Source organism: Siphateles boraxobius, unplaced genomic scaffold (genome assembly GCF_051911475.1).
Source record: "Siphateles boraxobius isolate OS27281-9 unplaced genomic scaffold, OSU_SipBor_1 119, whole genome shotgun sequence".
NCBI lineage: Eukaryota > Metazoa > Chordata > Actinopteri > Cypriniformes > Leuciscidae > Siphateles > Siphateles boraxobius.
In genome coordinates, this window is record NW_027508721.1 from 1,177,614 (window position 1) to 1,193,953 (window position 16,340).

The following is a 16,340-nucleotide window of genomic DNA, read 5'->3' on the forward strand; positions in this document are numbered from 1 at the left end:
TGTCCACAGCGCTTCTTCTTGCACGGCCCGAGCAAAGGAAAATCAGAAGGCGCGGTGTCGTCGGCGGCAAAGCTGGCCAATCGAATCCGCAGGGTGGCGGAGAGTGCAGCTTCAGCGTGGTCATGCTCTTTTAGATAGTGATTCGCAGCGGCGAACACACTAAGTTTTGTTTAAAAGGATATATGCGCGCCGGATGGCACAGCAGAACAGCGGGCTGAAGGCAGCGTCCAGTGAAAACCAGGAAGCCAGCATCCTCAGAACTGCTTAGCAGGTGGCTTGTTCCGCTAAAGGCTTTTCGACGGCGACGGTGAAGGCTTCTCAACCAGAGGTCAGCGAAGTGATAACTTGCTGAAGGAGGTTAAATCTGAATTCTATGGCGAAAATGGGGGCTTATATAGCAATAAGCCACTCCCATACTGGCGGGCTCTGACGCGCTCTGGCGCGAAGTGACCTGATTGGTTCGCGCATCTTGGCCGACTCGCCATAGGTTCGTGCAGTTGCCGCAGCACAGCCAATGAGCACGCTAGACGCTCAGCTATATATCTGCTGTTCAGCTGCTCTGCATTTTAAAAGTTTGGCTTCAATATTCTCGAGAAAAAGTGTTTTCCCCATTGCGTAAGCTAACTTACGCAATACGAGAGACCTCGAAAAGGAATCGTTCTTGCAACCTTCTCTGGGCTTTCTCCTTGGCACAGTCTCTCTATACACACTCTTTTGGCGTTTCTTTGGACCCACACGTTCACCCACATGATCTCTCCTCTTGGTCTCATCCTCTCTCCTCTTGGTCTCATTTCCCAGCGGCTTTTATCCGGTCTCTCCACGCCAATTAGTGAAACAAGACAGAGGTGTTTGTCATTCACTCTTAACCCACTTACGCACCACCTGTCTCCTGATCCTCTCTCCCGTCACAGACTTCGCTAAACCACGCCCCCCTTGCCACTCATAATAATCATAATAAATTAAACACGCACACTTTTACCATTGTGACTGGATTGACAGGAGTACAGTACTCTTGAGTCGTATTTTGTAATGAGGTATGTATTTTAAATAGTTGTTTTTAAAGTACATGTCTCAAGATGGAGCAGTCTGTTGCATTCTTTTGCGCTCAGCACTTCTGGTTTGGTGAAGTTCCAAAAAAGGGTAACTAAACCCCTGGTCAGAGCCTGACTCTACCCACCGCCAATATTTGAAAAATGCTGGAAAAGCCCAGCGGAGATAGAGGGGACGAACCCAGGGCGGGGCTGAGCGGAAACATTAAGACACGGATGTACCTAATACAAATAAATAAAACATCTCCAGTTAACTACCAGAGCAGTAATTTAGTTTGCTATTAAAAAAGAGATCTAGCGCTAAAATGTGTTGTTTTTGAAATTAAGCTGAGCGCTCGTTTGCCGCTGCTATCAGTGTCATGGATACAGTGTTCTCTTGTGGCTCACGCAGTCTTCACTCGTACGCGCTCTTCAATCTATCGCCGTTGCGGAGCCGGAGACTGAAATCACAAAATAAAATGCACACAAAGGTGTCCCTGCTTGATATAGACTGTAATCACTGATGAACATATTCAGTTATGATGAGAGAAAAAAAACTATACGAGTGCGGATTAGAACCCGTAACCTCTGACACACTGGCAAAAGATCTACCACTAGACCATTTAAGAACTCAAAAAAAATTTGCTGATCGATGCATGTATTTACGGGTTGAGCAGATAGGCTGCACAGTTTGACAAGTTTGTACCCAGCACTTCTGAAAATCCACTTCCGAATGCATCTCTGTCCCCAGCACATTTCAAACCAAACTGACGCCCGTGCAATACTACACTAACAAATATGCTAATTAACTACCTAGGCTACACGAAATAATCTAAATAACTATATAAATGCTATTCTAAATAGATGCTAAAATACTCTATCCTGATCGTTTTCAATACTGGCAATTCCAACTCCTGACTCGCTACAGTGGTTTTGACGAAACAAGATGGTTTTTATACTGCCAAGGGCGTGGTAGCTCGTACCAAGGGCGTGGTGAGCTGGAACCTGCTAACGTCACCTGCAACCGCTACGTCACGTACCACCGCAAACATCCAATAGGAAAATTCAACTGCAGTAGCCACTATTCAACCTGAAGAGGGCAGCACTCAGACGTTTTTACACCATATATTGTAGAATTAAAAAACTTTATACCCAAATGTCAAAAAAGTTACTCAAATCAATGAACAGCACTAATAAAGCCCCATTCTTACAGATCATTAACTAAAAAAAGTTGGTTTAGGGTTTAGTTACCCTTTAAAGAAGACTGAATCATATCATAAGGTTGTGCTTATGATTGTCCTTCATGCTCTATTTTCAGATGTCAGGAAAATAACGTAACACTTGGTATTTTAATGTGACATGGTAAAACAAGAATATCTATGGGAAGCTCTCTTCATACGCTGCATTCTTTTCCTCCTGATTATTTTCTTTTTTTCCATTTTTGTTCTGTTGCTCTCCCGATTTAATTTACGATATCCCATCAATAATTCACTGGAATGCACTAAGAATCTCTTGTTTTTCTCCCCAAATCCTTACGTTTTTAGTTTATTTATTTTGCACGAATATAAAATATATTCAATAAAATCAAGAAAGTACAATCCATATACTGTGCAAGGAGAGGCAGAAAACCCAAAAGGGCTTATTTAAAGCCTCCAACTGAACAACAAAGATAAAAGAAACTAATTATGAAATGAAAGAAAGAGCTAAATTACAATTACAAATATATAAATGTGTATGACTGAATCAAGTTCATTCCAAAATATCTCAAAAACCCCAAAATAACATACTCCAGAAACATGCCCTATAGGGTACATAAAATACATAAAAAACAAAGACATTTTTTTTTAATTGTCGTCTTCTGTCACTTCTAATCCCTATTATCGGTGTTTACTGGAATGTTTCTTAGGCAGGTAAATCTTTCAATATGAGAGGAATCACTTTTTAAATATTTCCTTTTAATGTTCGATGGTTGAAGGGTGAGTATAATAATATCATAATTCTTGCAAAGCGTCAACACTCTAAAGAAATTGGGTGCACAAAATATTCTTAACTTTATTCTTAAGTTAAAAACAAGAAAATAGCAGTTAATAATAATTTTATTCTTTAGAATAAATACAGCTTTGGTGCTTCCTTCAGTACAAGTTATATATTTTTTCCTCAATGAGCCTCATGATTTGAAGTATCATTCATGTCCATATCACAAACAGTACAAGTAATACATTGAAAGTTAATACTTCGGGTTAGGGCATGCTCTAAACCTAATTATAAGCAATTGCAATAGTTATGCTTATTCAATTATTAATTTCTCTTCCAGGACATGGAGGAGCAGTTGGAGGATGGGCGACGCCGGGTGGCTGAGGCTGAGGTTGTAGCAAAGAAAGCAGAGGAGGAGTTAGCTGTTGCCAAAGAACGCTTACTACTGCAAGAGAATGAGCTACAGAGCAAGTCAGGTACACATGCACAGTGGAAGGCATGTTGTGTATCTATTTTCCTATCATTATTGATCAAATTATTTGCATCTGCTGAATAATTATTATCAAATGAATTACTTAAATTAGTATTTACTGCCGCTAAATAAATATATTTTAAAGACATCCTGGTAAATCATTAAGTAGTCTATATTAAAAGATGCTTTACAAAGTTAGTATATCTATAGGTTTGTTTTGTTATTTCCATATAATTAAACAGAAGTTTACAGTCCACAGACGTACATTTTGAAATCGAGTTTGTCAGTCTGTCTAAGGTAAACTTATGTGACCTTCACACAAGAAGCATTTTCAGTGTTTTGTCAGTATTGTTTTATAATTTTTGGTTGTAGACTTGTATCAGATGGCCTCTTTGCATGCTGTGTCACATCCATAGACTGTAAAAAAATACATCCCTTTTTTGAGTGGTTTTCGCTGTCAAGTTCAAATTTGAAAATGTATCTCTAGTTCTTAGAATTCTGTTCCATTCCATTTGCGCTGCGTCTGTCTGCATCTCACGAATCAAAGCAAAAGCATAATTGTGGTACTTCAAGCTTGAATTGCTCTGAGTGTAGGGTTATACATTTTTACAGAAATTAAACATAGGATTACATTGCATGATTAAATGCATAATGTTTAATGAATTATTTTATATATAATTAATTGTACTAATTTAACATTAAGTTAACAGCCTTAATTATCGTATAAAACGTCTACTGCATTTCAGTATTAAATAAGCTGATAGTTTCCTGTCAGCACTCATCGTTTACAGTCTGTTTGATTTTTTTTTTTTTTCATCTGTTGAAATTATTGTCTTTGTCATATGACTGTTGTGATTACAAGCTTCTTCACTGATTGTTCTACTTCCTTTGATCTAATCATCATCTTTTTCATTTCTGCAGAGGAGTTAATGAGTCAGAGTTCATCTCAGGTGAGGGTCTCTGCTGAAGTGGAAGAGATAAGGTCTCAACTCAGTCGTCTCAAGATTCGAAACAAAGAGCTGGAGCTTCAGAACAATGGCCGATATAATGACCACGCCCGCATGCTCAAACAGGCAAGCCATGCCCACACGCTTTTAATGTTGCATTCAAGTTATGTTGGAAAGATTATATTTATGAGTTGAATGCACATGAACGGCACCAAGTGTCATAATTGCAAGTGGGAAAACTCAGGATTTTTTTTGAGTTTGGAGGCGTGTCAGCAATGATGATAAAGTTAACTTAAACTAAAACTGTTAAAAATCATTTTCAGTAATAGAAAAAAAAATATATATATAAATATTAGATGAAAAACTTAGATCTATTGATTTAAGAAATATTGCCTAGGAAACTAACTGAAATAAGATTAAGTACTAAAATGACTAAAATTGAAATAAAAAATAAATTAAAGCTATATAGAAATATAAAAAAATACTAACTAAGTTGTTTTAGAAAAAAGATAACAGTGTAACACTTTATACTAACTGCATGCTATGAATCATTAGTTAAGCATTAGTAAATAGTTAAAGATCATGTACCAAGTGCAAGTAAATGATTAATAAACTATTTAAACTTATTATTTAGACATATACTAATAGTTACTCAGTGTGTTAATAAATGCTTTATTAACACGTATTCCTACTGTGATTCATGATTAATTCAGATAGTTATAAAACATTTAGTAGTTGTCAGGTTCAACTATTTTTGTGAGCTCATCTAAAGTGAGGACTATTTGTGCCTGGTAAAGCTTCATTTTTTAGGTGCCATCCTAGGTGTAAAAAGTAAATTCATACAGCTCCATGGGGTTAATAAAGGCCTTCCGAAACGAAGCTAGTATCCGAATTTTTATCTTTATAACCTATAATCACTGGCTTTCGGTAACGGCCGTACGTGAGTCTAGGTCCGGCAATTGACGAATGTGGAAGCGCAGAGGATAGAGCAAAACAAAACCCCGGTCACAAATTAGAAGTCTAAAATGAGAATTTTTAAAGAAAAATGTCGCAGGAGCTTGAGTTTGTTGCCCAGCCCTATTTGCATCTACTCTCACCTAAGCTTACGCTACTCCTACATCCCACGTCATATGTCGGGTCAGAGGTCACTCTTCGGCTGGAACTTGACTCGCGTAAAACTGTTACCAGAAGCCAGTGATTATAGTTTATAAAGTTAGAAATATGGATATTTTTCTTACAAAAACATATCGCTTCATTTCAGAAGGCCTTTATTAACCCCCTGGAGCCGTATGGATTACTTTTATGATGAATGGATGCGCTTTTTGGAGCTTCAAAAACTCCAGGATATTTTTTATATATTTTTAATGTAACTCTGATTGTGTTAGGCTGAAGAAAGTCATATACACCTTGGATGGCTAGAGGGTGAGTAAATCATGGGATCATTTCTTTTTTGGGTTAACTAACCCTTTAAGAACAAGAGTTAAAACAAATTAGCAAGTACAATAAATTAGAATGGATAAAACCAACATAGATTTGCACAAACATTTCCATAAATAGCTAAAATGAGCAATCGTTATAGGCCTTTCCTTACAGGAAATAAAACAGAGAACCCCACCTAATATTTAAAACATTACATAAGAACAGTATAAACACTGGGAAACTACTCCACAGGTTCTCCATCAAACACACTTTAAAATGTTGTTTTAAAAGCATGAGTTAGTTGCACCGAAACAGCCAAACCCTTAGAACATCTTAAAACATCAAAACTGACACCTCATTTTTTGTCATTCTTTTGAAACTACAGGATTACAGTTTTATATCATTAAGCGTTGTGTGTGGGTTTCAGCATGCAGATGCTCTATCCTCTATGCGTCTGGAGCTGCAGCGTGCTCACACTGAGGAGATCAGGCGCCTTCAGCAGGAGGTGGAGAGTGAAAGAAAGAATGACAGACAGGAACTGGAAGAAGAGAAGAAGCAGGTGCAGCAGAAGATGGAAGAAGAGAAAGTAAGGCTTAAAGAACAGCTTCGGAAAGCACTGGAAGAAGTGATACGCAAACATGCCAGTGAGCTGCGGCATGCGCACGCGATGCTGGATGCAGAGAAGAAGAAGACACAGCAGGTACAACAACAGATTTCTGCTGCTGTTATCATGGAAACTTTTCATGACAGAAATCTTGATGCATTAGCTTGGGGAATAATTTCATACCTTCCCATTTGCTCCTGTAGCTACTAGTGTGAAGGGCTGGCTATCAGTACTGACTTTCTGGTTTGATTCCTCTCTTGATTTGATTCTCAATTTGATGTTGATTTTATAGGCCTTAGGCGCCAAAGAAACGAGGGCACAGCCATCTTTAGAATATTGTCTTTGAACTTCCATTTTTGCGGTCGCTCTTTATATTTCTATGGCATTGCTGTCCAGGACTAATTAGCTTTTGAAGTGGATTTACTTCATGTAAAGTTAACGAAAGTTATCATGAGGATTGTAATGTTTAAAGGAGATGTCTTAACAAATGTAAGTAGACAGGGAAGATTTTAAAACGAGCCATTCATTTATAAATACGCAGGATCGCTGTAAAAATACGGACCGGAACACAAAAGACAATGAGCGCAGTGCTGAAAAGGGGCGGGGCTACATAAAGTCTATATAGTTTGGCAATATAATGCCAATTATATTGTTTGCGATATTTAAATGGCCAATGTGTTTATGTTCATTTTTCCAATAAAAAAGGTGATTAAAAGATTGACCATAGGATTTAAAAAATGTCTTAAAGTATATAACCAACATAATCTGTCTTTTTATACTAGTCTTTACTGTTATAGGGGACATAAAAATAATTTTCTTTGTTGCTGTGTATATAGACATAAATCATTATTCATAATACAAAGCTCCAAACCCAGTCCATTTAGACAAATTGTGTAAACTAAGCTGCAAAAATGGGTCATTTCAAAATCAGAACCACATTAACATATGACGCATATTCAGCATTCAAAAACTTGGCCCACCCTTATGAACAGAGATTAGCCATCATATCATAACAAGTCAGTTGCATAAAAACTCTTAAAGGTACAGAAACTAAAAAAGGCTTATATTTAAAGGTTTAGTTGACTCGTAAAACTTCTTTCATCATTTATTCATTATCATGTTATTCCCACATTACTTTTTTTCTTCCATGAAACACACTACTCTGTTTCATGTAATTAAAGTGGATGAGAACCAGGGGCTTTCAAGCTCCAAAAAGAAAAAAAATAGCACAATAAAAATGGCAAAAGTCCATAAAACTCATGCACTATATTCTATCTGAAGCCATAGACTGAAATTGAAGTTGTCTTTTGTTTTATGGAAAAAAAAGCAACTTTCGCAACATTCAACTATCTGGAAAAGAGAAACATCTCCTTATGTGTTCCGCAGAAGAAAGGAAGAAGGTTTAGAAAGACATGAAATAAATTTTCTTTTTGGGAGAACTAATTCTAAGCGTTAGAGAAAGTGGAACATGGTTATGTAATATTTAATTAATTCTATATTATAATCATTTTGTTACAAGAAAGAGTTTTTCTATAAAGTTCCTAATTGTGTACAAGTGTTTCTTTACCCAAAACAGTATTGCATGAATGTTGTAAGACTAAGTTCATGGGTTCAACTTCCAGGGATTGCATGAACTGAGAAAAATGTGTAACTTAAATGCAATGGAAGTCATTTTGGATGAAAGCTTCTACAAAATGCATACATGGTAAGTGGACTTCAGGGAAGGAAAAAATTTGATGTAGACAAAGATGTGGACTATTTGCCCCCTTTAAAACAGAACAAGTAACTAATAAAAGTAGTATTTAAAAGATCTGATGTATGATCTGATATTTTTGTTAATTATGAAATAATGAGATAATAGTTTTTTATTGTGTTGGTTTGAATGCAGTCTGAGGAGCAGATGCAAACCGAAGAAGAAGAGAGAAAGGCTTTAGAGACAGAGAGGGACGAGCTACGCAACCAACTACAGCTGTGCAAAACAGACGTAAGTTATTACAAAGATTAACACAGAATATGTTTGGTCCTTTTTCTTTTATCCTCTCAAAAACCAAAACAGTCTTAGATATGTTTGCATAATATTGCTGACCTACTAATGAATCAGGTCACCACAAATAACTTGAACTATATACGTTTCAAGCTCTTTCAAAGTGGTTTGAGGCTCAGGCAAAGGGAACAGTCCTTCTGCTTAAATACACAGAGACAGACTAAGAGGCCCAGAGCACTCCACATGACCATGATAAATGAGAAAACAAAAAGAACATTTGCAGTGCCCTAGGCAGAGGGCCTTGATAAGCCACTTGATAAGTGATAGCTTGGAATGAGACTGTTGTTTCAGTGCTGTGTCGCAGAGAAGCAAGCCTCATCAAAGTTTCTGCTATATATCAGAAAACCATTTGTCATGTCATGTCAAATGTCTGGATTGTAGCGGCGGTATCCTAGAGGCTAATGATCTAAGTTGGTTACCAAAAGGTTGTAGGTTCAAATCCCACAATGGACAGTCCTTAAACAAATCCAATCCTAGGATGCCTGACTGTTTGTTTCAAACAGTTTGTTTCAATAAATCAATGTTTAATTGTGCCTTTTATGTCTCCACATCTTCCCACAACGTTGCCTGTGACATTTTACTACCTTTAAACCCAGTCCTTAAGTTTGCGTGAATTAAACGATTGCAAATTTGCTAGTAATAATCACCCTTTTCGGAATATATTTGAGGATGCTGATTGGCTACATTGGTTGCAAGAAGGCAGACGAGGATATTTTCCAAAACGAATGTTTAACGGTAATTAAACCGTAGAGACGAGGGAGCCCGGCGGAGCTGGTGTACTGATGGGCCATGGTGGAGATGAGGGAGGTAGGAGTCTAGGTTGATCTAATGAACCGATGGGCCGAGGTGGAGTCCTGGTCGCGAAGGCCGGAGGTGGAGATCGGGGATCCACCAACCATGCTGGAGCTGAACACAGATAGACCCGCGAGCTCACCTCACTGAAGGTGGCATGTGGGTGAGCTGTGGGGCTAGCAGGAGGTGGCGACTGCGTGGTTGAGGAAGGGATGATTGGAGGAGGTGTGAGAGGGAGTGTCGGGGACAGATTCAGGCTCGGGGACAGACACAGGTCTTGGGACAGGAACAGACTCTGACTTGGCGGCAGTCATCCTGGCAGAGGGCTCAGGTGGTGTGGCATCGGCAGCCATCTTTGCTGAGGACTCTGGTGGCGAGGCGGCGGTCATCTTTGCTGAGGGCTCTGGCGTCTTTGCCGAGCCATCTTTGCAGAGGGCTCGTAATCAGGCGCAGTGGCCATCTTGTCCGAATACACCGGCATGGCTGACTTGGCGTGAACAGTCTCTGGCTCGGCAGGCATGACGTGAACAGTCTCTGGATCGCCAGGCATGACGTTAACAGTCTCTGGATCGGCAGGCATGACGTGAACAGTCTCTGGAAGGGTGATCTCGGCGGCTGCTGGTGATGGTAGTTGTTCTCTGGATCGGGATGCGGCGCTCACCAAACACCTGGCGATGGCTTCCCTCCAGCTTAGTCCATCGGTGTTTAGGAGGTTGATGGCCTGGTGGAAATTGGCCCCGATCCAGAAAAGCAGCTTGAGGTTTTCATCGTCAAGGGGGCTAGTGACGGCTCGACAAACAAAGTTCTCCACAAAGGAGAACAATTGTGTGTTCTCCTGAGCTATGGCGACAAATATACCCCTGTCATCCTTACGGGCTGGTCAAATCTTCTGTCACGGTTGGTTGCAGGAAGGCAGACGGAGACAAGGATATTTTACAAAACGGACAGCAGAACAGGCAGCAACACACACTAAATATAATGGAGATAAGACAAACACTGACTGAACAGATGGAACTTAAATACAAACACAGATGACACTGATTAATAGAACACAGGTGATACAGATGACGATGATGATTAAACAGGTGACACAACTGAACTGATAATGACAGTAACCATGGATATGAAGGAGTGGCGGGTAAAGAACAAAGGAGAACATGAACCAATCAAAATAGAAACTGAAAGTCCAAAAAAACACTGACACGTGACAGTCTGAAGATGATCTGGTTCAATTTTCATGAAAATTGAACAAAAGGTATGTTCTAAAAAGTAGGTTTGTTGGAAAAAATTAAAAATTCATGATTGAAATGATATCATAGGGTACAATTGAATTATCAGGAAAATTTTATTTTTATTCTAGCCCTTACTGTTCAAAAGATATACATGAGTGCAAATTTGGACAGTTGGTGGGGCTAGATGGATTGAGTTAGAGACTCCAAAATTTGGTTAATGTTCAGACTGTCCTCTATCTGTGTGAAAATGTTTTACCATATGGTTCTATGGGCTGCCATAGACTTTAATGGCACAAATGCCGATTAAATTGCACCTGTGATTTATGTGATTGCACCTGTGATTTTAATTGCAAAGTGATTAATGAATCCTGAAGGCCATTTCACAAATGTTAACTTTGTGAGCAAATTAACAGGACTGAAAGGCGAGTAATCTGATTCACGCTGTGACACCATGCTGTCACTTTGGCAAAACTTTGAGAATGAAGAACACACAGTGTGACAGTACTGCTGAATTGCTGACATTAAAGTGATAATAAGTTATACTCATAAGCAATTGTTTTATTAGAAATGAACTAACAGTTCTCATTGCTGTGATTCAAACAATTTATGCCCTCTTGTTTCAATCGCTTCAACATTGCTTATTGTTTAACTGGCGGTTCTCTTTTGTTGGACTGGCTATCCACAGCCCTATGGGGACAAGAATGGGACATGACCCAGTAACTGAGAATCACTGCTACACACAGATGACTCAATTTCCTGTTACACCTTATTGAGCTTATTAAAATGTAGTTTGTATTTATCAACAAGATCCCTAAACGGGCCATCAGGCTTCTTTGCTTTTACAAATGTAGCTTTTACAATATACAGTGAAATATGTGCTTGCCCTGCATTTTTTACTACACCACAGAGATAACGTACATACAGTGGCGTTAATAGCATTCAGACACTTCTACTGCAAGTCATATATAATACGTTTGTAATATTTTTTCACTGTAATACACACTAGTTTTGTACACTACCGTTTAAAAGTTTGGGGTCAAAAAATGTTTTATGTTTGAAAGAAGTCTCTTATTTCCACAAGTTTATTTGTTCAAAATACCTTAAAAACATAATATTGTGTAATATGTTTTCAGTTTAAATAAACTGTTTTCTATTTTATTTTATTTTAAAATTTAATTTATTGCTGTGATGGCAAAGGATTTTCTTTCCTGAATTTATTTTTTTTAGCATCATTACTCCAGTCTTCAGTGTCACATGATCCTTCAGAAATCATTCTAATATGCTGATTTGCTGCTCAATTAAAAAAATATATATATATATATATTATCACAGAAACTGGTTTCATGATCCTTTCAAGGTCAAAAGAACAGCATTTGTTTGATATAAAAATACATTATAACATAAATCAATTTACATGCAAAAAAATATATATATTTCTTTAAAAAAAAGAGACAATCTTATGGACCCTAAATTTTTTAATGGTAGTATAAGATAATTACAAATCACAGAAAAAAAAGATGTCTTTATAAATGTATTTTTGCGACAACATTACTGGTAATTGAGTGTAGTGGGAAACCAATTTACTCTTGGCACTGAACTAGAAATCAGATTGAAATAACACCCTATAACAATCCCCATTTTATTCTCTTGTGAAAGACTCTTAACCTCATGTTGCTCTAGATAAAGATTCTATTATTCTATTCTAACTGAATTTGATTATCTTTGTATGGGTCATATGAATTTTAGATCACACCTGAGTGGTTTCCACATGCTCATATGGTTCTTACGGATGTTTCCTGATCTGAGTTTTCTTGGCTTGCAGATGGCGAAAGTGCAGGGGGTGATACAAACACTGGAGAAAGAAAGAGAAGAGGAGGAGGAAAGGGCAAAAGAGAGAGAGAAGGAGTGCGCAGAGGTGGAGCGGCAGTCAGCATATGGCCTAGAGTGTGTACGAGTGAAAGAAGAACTGGAAAACATGCACAGGAGTATGCAGCAAATACAGGTTCTCGCTCCAGTTTGCTCAACAAACACTTCCATCTGGCATGAGGACAAAGTGTCAGTGATGTCCCTTTCCATTACTGCACAGCTCTATGACACATATTCACAAGCACACACAGATCTGAAAATCCCTTATGGCAGCACTAGGTTCTGCTGATCTCAGCAGATCTGTGCTGTACAAAGGAAAAAAGACATCAACATTCACCTAGCAACCAATCTACTTCTTTTTCTCCCTTAATCCATGGATCTTTTCTTCCATCCATGAATCCATCTATCCTTGTCCACCTTTCTTTTTATGTGTCCCACAGTTGGAGTTTGCTGAACAGAAGGAAGTGTTACAGGCAGAGATTTCTGCTCTACAGCAAGAGAGAGAGATTCTACAACAGTCCAATCATGGTATAGAGGAGAGAATCAGGTGTGTCTGAATGACAATGAGACAAGATCATTTCAGTCAGTTAAAATATTTAATTGATCAATTTTTATTATGTGAAACAAACAAATTTAAAGCATATAAGCAACTGCACCTCTGCAACTGCATCTCAGTGTTGCACAGCGCTTTTTGTGAATCAGCGGCTGTTCTTTGAAGTCCTCTTTGAAGTCGATCGATCAGTAAAAGTCATTTAACAGAAGGCTAAAATTTTATATTTTGTAACATTTTTGATGGATTCCCCCAACCACCCGCACGCAAAAAATCGATCGTTCTGCACGGATCGCCTAGGCTATGTGACGTATAGCATCAAATCTAAGAAATTCGACAACTTTGGGGCACTATTTGTACCAACAATATTGTAAGATTAAAATAAACTTTATAGTTACCTACGCAATGTGCAGAATATCTGATATCAATAAAACCCCTCATCAAATTATAGCTATTTTGAAAGGATTATTGCTGCTTGCAGACGTCAGTATATAGGCCTATTTTACAAATGAAACTATGTTTTTTTTGCTAGTACTTGTCTGTATTTAAATGTTTGAAGCTTAAAATAAACATATGGTTGAAAACACTGAACAGTTGTGATATACGAGAAGCGTTAAACGGTTCTGTCTCTGGCTCAGCACCTGCTAAAGAGCAAATGCAGCTTTGAATTTAGTGATTGATAACGTGACACACAGAATGTTCTAATCACACTGGTGTGATTAAATTTTTTATGAAAACCGTGATAAATTTTTCAGGGTTATTCGAAGAATAGAAAATTTGAAAGAACAGTATTTATTTGAAATAGAAATCTTTTGTAACAATTTCAAAAGTCTTTACTCCCACTTTTGATCAATTTAATGCATATTTGCTAAATATAAGATTAATTTCCTTCAATAAAAATCTTACTGACCTCAAACTTTTGAAAGGCTGTATCATTGTGTGTAAATAATTGTGTAAAAAGGGCAGTGGTGTAGTTGAAGCTATATGCACGTATCTCTATATTCTCTTGTTTAGCTGCTCTAAAAGTCCATAGTCTATGTTTGTGTAGCTTCCCCTTTAACTTTATCCCATGATGTTTTGTGAAACTCGCGATTCTTTGTCATAATCGGTGCATTATCACTTCTATCATTCTACATTTCCCCGCCCTTAACAACTTACTGTAGTTAACAGGCGTCAGATTGTCGCTTGGCAGAAGCTTGTCAGTGAGAGGAGACAATCTCACGCTTAAGCAATGCCAGGTAAAAATGACTTCAATGTCTCATTGTGTGTGGGAGAGAGAGCTGGAGAAAAAGACAGACCGCACGGTCTACAGATCAGTGGTTTTTAAAACTGTTTGATGCCAAGGACCACCAAAATATAGGAAACCACTCTTTTGTTAGGACTACACCACTGGTAAATGGTGTTGTTTTATTTATTAGAGTGTGTGTGTGTGTGTGTGTGTGTGTGTGTGTGTGTGTGTGTGTGTGTGTGTGTGTGTGTCTCTGTGTGTGTGTGTCTCTGTGTGTGTGTGTAGGCTACAGTTTGAGAAGCAGTTCTCTGATCAGATCGTGGAACTGAAGAGAGAAAGAGAAGAAGAGATCAGAAAGCTAAACCAACAGTGGCAACACAGAGTAGAAGAACTACAAACACAGGTAACACACAATGTTAGTTCCCTTTCAGTCGCCCACGTTCAACGTAGTCGATGTGTCGACTGATTGGGATCACGCTTAGGGAGCCTGTCATCTGGTGGTTCTACAACGTGAGTGCCACGGTGATCGCGAGCTTCTGAGCTCTCAACTGCTATTTAAAGAGCATCATTTCTGTGTGTTTGTTGACGGTTGGTTAGAAAGCAAAGAAATGAGTGCTTCACTGTTTCAGTTTAGCGTTGCCGTGGTCATTCCCCTGTGTGCTCCGGCACTGGTGACGGGTCCCATTTCCTGAAAGGACAACATGGGTGCGTTTGCGTCATTCCATCCGTGCATTTCTGGATGCGGTCGTTGCCTGTCCCCCTCTGACGGTCACAATGGTTGCATCACGTGTTTGAAAAAAAAAAATATATATATATATATATTAGGGGTGACCCCGAACAGTCGAAGATTCGATGCATCGATAGGAGGAGCCTGATTCGACTACCAATCTCACAGTCGAATCTTCGCAGAGGTTATAAGTGTGCTCAATGTCTGATTTCACATAGAACTACTGGTTTTCTGTCAATACGTTAATATAGGAGCCTATTATGATAATGCTGTAAATAGAAATGTGCAAAGGAAGAAGCTTTAAATAAATATTTTTAACGTGCATGAATAAATCCAAACACCCCGTGACAGATTTAAGTTTCACTTTCGATACGTGACCGATAGAGGAGCGTTCTCTTTCATCATCTCGTGTTCGAGATCCACCTATGGGAAGGGCATCCGTACCTGACCTCTGCAGAAGCATCCAATTGCACCAAGTCTGGCTAGACAGACAGAAGCGCGCAGCCAATGCCAGGTGAGGCCACACCCCCTCACCTAAGGGCATATAACATCTGGGCGCGCTGCTATTCCTCAGTTGACATTCGCTTCTCGCGATCTCTGCATCTCACAGCTCGGTTGGATTTTTACACTGCTCACCTCGTGTCTTCAGGAGGACATATCGACCAGATCAGCCTCCGCCGGACGTGACAGTTGTTTATTTTTCAACTACTGCTGCTTTGCATTCGGAGCCGCCCACGCTCTCGCTATTTTCACCGTTTCTCCTCACGGCTGCCCGCCACGGATTTCTCCGTTTTCTTCGCTGGTATGTCACTGTCTAAGCCTGCAGCCTCTCCAGGGGATAGCATGTCACGGGCCTGCCCGGCCGCGTGTGGTGCCCTCATCGCAGCTAAGGATCTTCATCAGCTTTGCGTGGTCTGTTTGGGTCTTAAGCACGCTCGGGAAGCCCTTGAAAACCCGGAGAATTGCAGTTTCTGCCTCTTGCTGCCTAGGAAGCTGCTAAAACGCCGTCTTAAGGTGGCAGTGACACAGTGCACCGGGCTCAGCCCTTCTGACTCGGACGGGGGACACGGTGATGACGACGCGCTACCGGGGGCCTCCCGGGGCGCAACGTCTCTCGTCTGGGCTGACCAGCCCAATCCCGCCTTCCCCGAGGAGGACATCTTCGGGGACAACCTCACTCTCGTCCACGACCTGCCCGGTTCTGGCGAAGAGGAGGATGCGGCCATTCTTGGGGTTTCAGAGGACGAGGAGGCCATCCCGCCCTCTGGTGTTCCCCAGGCTACGGCCCACGCGGTTCTGCCTCAAGCCATCCTCCTGGAAGTGTGTGAGCGAGCGGCCGCTCGTCTCAACATCGAATGGCCGGCACCGCAGAGCGCCACCGACCAGGAGAGGGATATTTATGATGGGAAAGTGCTGGGACCCCCTCCCGGCCCGAGGAAACAACTCTTCCCCATCCT

General features: G+C 39.8%; 2 protein-coding genes across 4 annotated transcripts in view; one reads left to right on the plus strand and one right to left on the minus strand.

Moving 5' to 3' along the window:
• ncapg (non-SMC condensin I complex, subunit G) overlaps positions 1 to 3,895 on the minus strand; it is a 46,038-nt gene extending 42,143 nt beyond the window's left edge. Inside the window, exon 1 of the mRNA XM_077203504.1 lies at positions 3,886 to 3,895. The gene's annotated coding sequence lies outside the window, so the exon portion shown is untranslated. The remainder of the gene's footprint in view (positions 1 to 3,885) is intronic.
• The window catches only part of fam184b (family with sequence similarity 184 member B), a 49,059-nt gene that overhangs the window by 14,975 nt on the left and 17,744 nt on the right, over positions 1 to 16,340 (plus strand). For all 3 annotated transcript variants that reach the window (XM_077203460.1, XM_077203451.1, XM_077203469.1), the window contains exons 4-10: positions 3,343 to 3,478; positions 4,396 to 4,547; positions 6,268 to 6,540; positions 8,333 to 8,428; positions 12,335 to 12,514; positions 12,819 to 12,925; positions 14,442 to 14,559. In XM_077203460.1, coding sequence (XP_077059575.1) covers positions 3,343 to 3,478; positions 4,396 to 4,547; positions 6,268 to 6,540; positions 8,333 to 8,428; positions 12,335 to 12,514; positions 12,819 to 12,925; positions 14,442 to 14,559 — 1,062 coding nt within the window. The remainder of the gene's footprint in view (positions 1 to 3,342; positions 3,479 to 4,395; positions 4,548 to 6,267; positions 6,541 to 8,332; positions 8,429 to 12,334; positions 12,515 to 12,818; positions 12,926 to 14,441; positions 14,560 to 16,340) is intronic.